Raw genomic sequence first — 1,227 nt, 5'->3', positions numbered from 1 at the left:
CCCAGGTTTCAGGAGGAGGGGAGGCCCCCAGCCGGCGTGCCAGCCCAGCACCCGTTCCTCCGCCTTGGCCTTGGGAGGGGGGATGGGTCACAGCAGGTGGCTGCAGCCTCTTCCACCCGAGCCTGGGCCTGAGGCTGGAGGGAGGGAGGGCCCTCAGGCGAGAACGCACTTGGAGGACTTGGCGCTCTGTCCCCTCCCTGCGCCTTCTCCTTTCTGTCTGCCGTGGGTGTGGCATGTTCTCGCCTCACATGTTGTCCACGCCGCCGTCATGAGGTCGTTTCCCAGCCCGAGGGCTCTGCAGGCCAGGGGTCCAGCGTGCCCAGGGGGCCTGGGACAGGGGCAGAGGGCGGTGGGGGAGGGGAGGGTGTGGCAGCACCTCCCTGGCCCTGTCCCTGCAGGCGCTGGCCAGGACGTGGGCCGGAGCTGCATCCTGGTCTCCATTGGGGGCAAGAACGTCATGCTGGACTGTGGGATGCACATGGGCTTCAACGATGACGTGAGTCCGGTGGGCGGGCGGCCGGGGCACCTGTGGGGCTGGGAGGTCCTGCCCCCCAGCCTGGCCCTTGTCGCGGACCTGAGGGACCTGGGGTTTCAGGCTCTGGCCCATGGGAGGGGGACAGTCTTGGCAAGTGGCAGTGCAGGAGGCAGGTGGGTCTGGGGCCACTGCCCTCCTGGGCAGCCCCCACCGTCACATGACAGGGGCTGTCCTGCAGGGGTCGGTCAGTCCAGAGGAGGGCTGGTGGGCTTCTGCAGGGCTGCGTGTGGTGAGCTGGGCCCGGCTGCTGGCTCCGGCCTGACCCTGTAGTCCAGAGGAGGGCTGGTGGGCTGCTGCAGGGCTGCGTGTGGTGAGCTGGGCCCGGCTGCTGGCTCCGGCACTGACCCTGTGCTCAGAGGCTGTGGGCAGTGGTCCTGGTGCCGCCTGCGGACCCGGTGTGGGTGCCCTGCTCCCTGGAGCACTGGCTGCCCCGCCCGTCACCTGAGACCCAGGCAGCCGCTGCCCCGCGACACCCCATGGCCTGCAGCCTCCAGGGGCCGAGCCGGAAAGGCTCGGGGGAAGGGTTCCGACGCTTTCTCTCGATTCCTCAGAGGCGCTTCCCAGACTTCTCCTACATCACCCGCAACGGCCGGCTGACCGACTTCCTGGACTGTGTGATAATCAGGTGGGCGCTGCCACAGGACTGGGGGACAGGGCTGAGGGATAGGGCTGGGGGATAGGGCTGGGGGGAC

The 1,227-nt window shown here is 69.3% G+C and overlaps 1 protein-coding gene across 1 annotated transcript in view; it reads left to right on the top strand.

The window, feature by feature from the left end:
- Positions 1–364: 364 nt before the first annotated feature.
- Positions 365–1,227, top strand: part of CPSF3L (cleavage and polyadenylation specific factor 3-like) — an 8,017-nt gene continuing 7,154 nt past the window's right edge. Inside the window, exons 1-2 of the mRNA XM_015569678.1 lie at positions 365–496; positions 1,087–1,160. Coding sequence (XP_015425164.1) covers positions 458–496; positions 1,087–1,160 — 113 coding nt within the window. The 5' untranslated portion in view covers positions 365–457. The remainder of the gene's footprint in view (positions 497–1,086; positions 1,161–1,227) is intronic.

Source organism: Myotis davidii, unplaced genomic scaffold, assembly GCF_000327345.1.
Source record: "Myotis davidii unplaced genomic scaffold, ASM32734v1 scaffold586, whole genome shotgun sequence".
Lineage (NCBI taxonomy): Eukaryota > Metazoa > Chordata > Mammalia > Chiroptera > Vespertilionidae > Myotis > Myotis davidii.
This window is presented reverse-complemented; position numbering and strand designations above follow the sequence as displayed.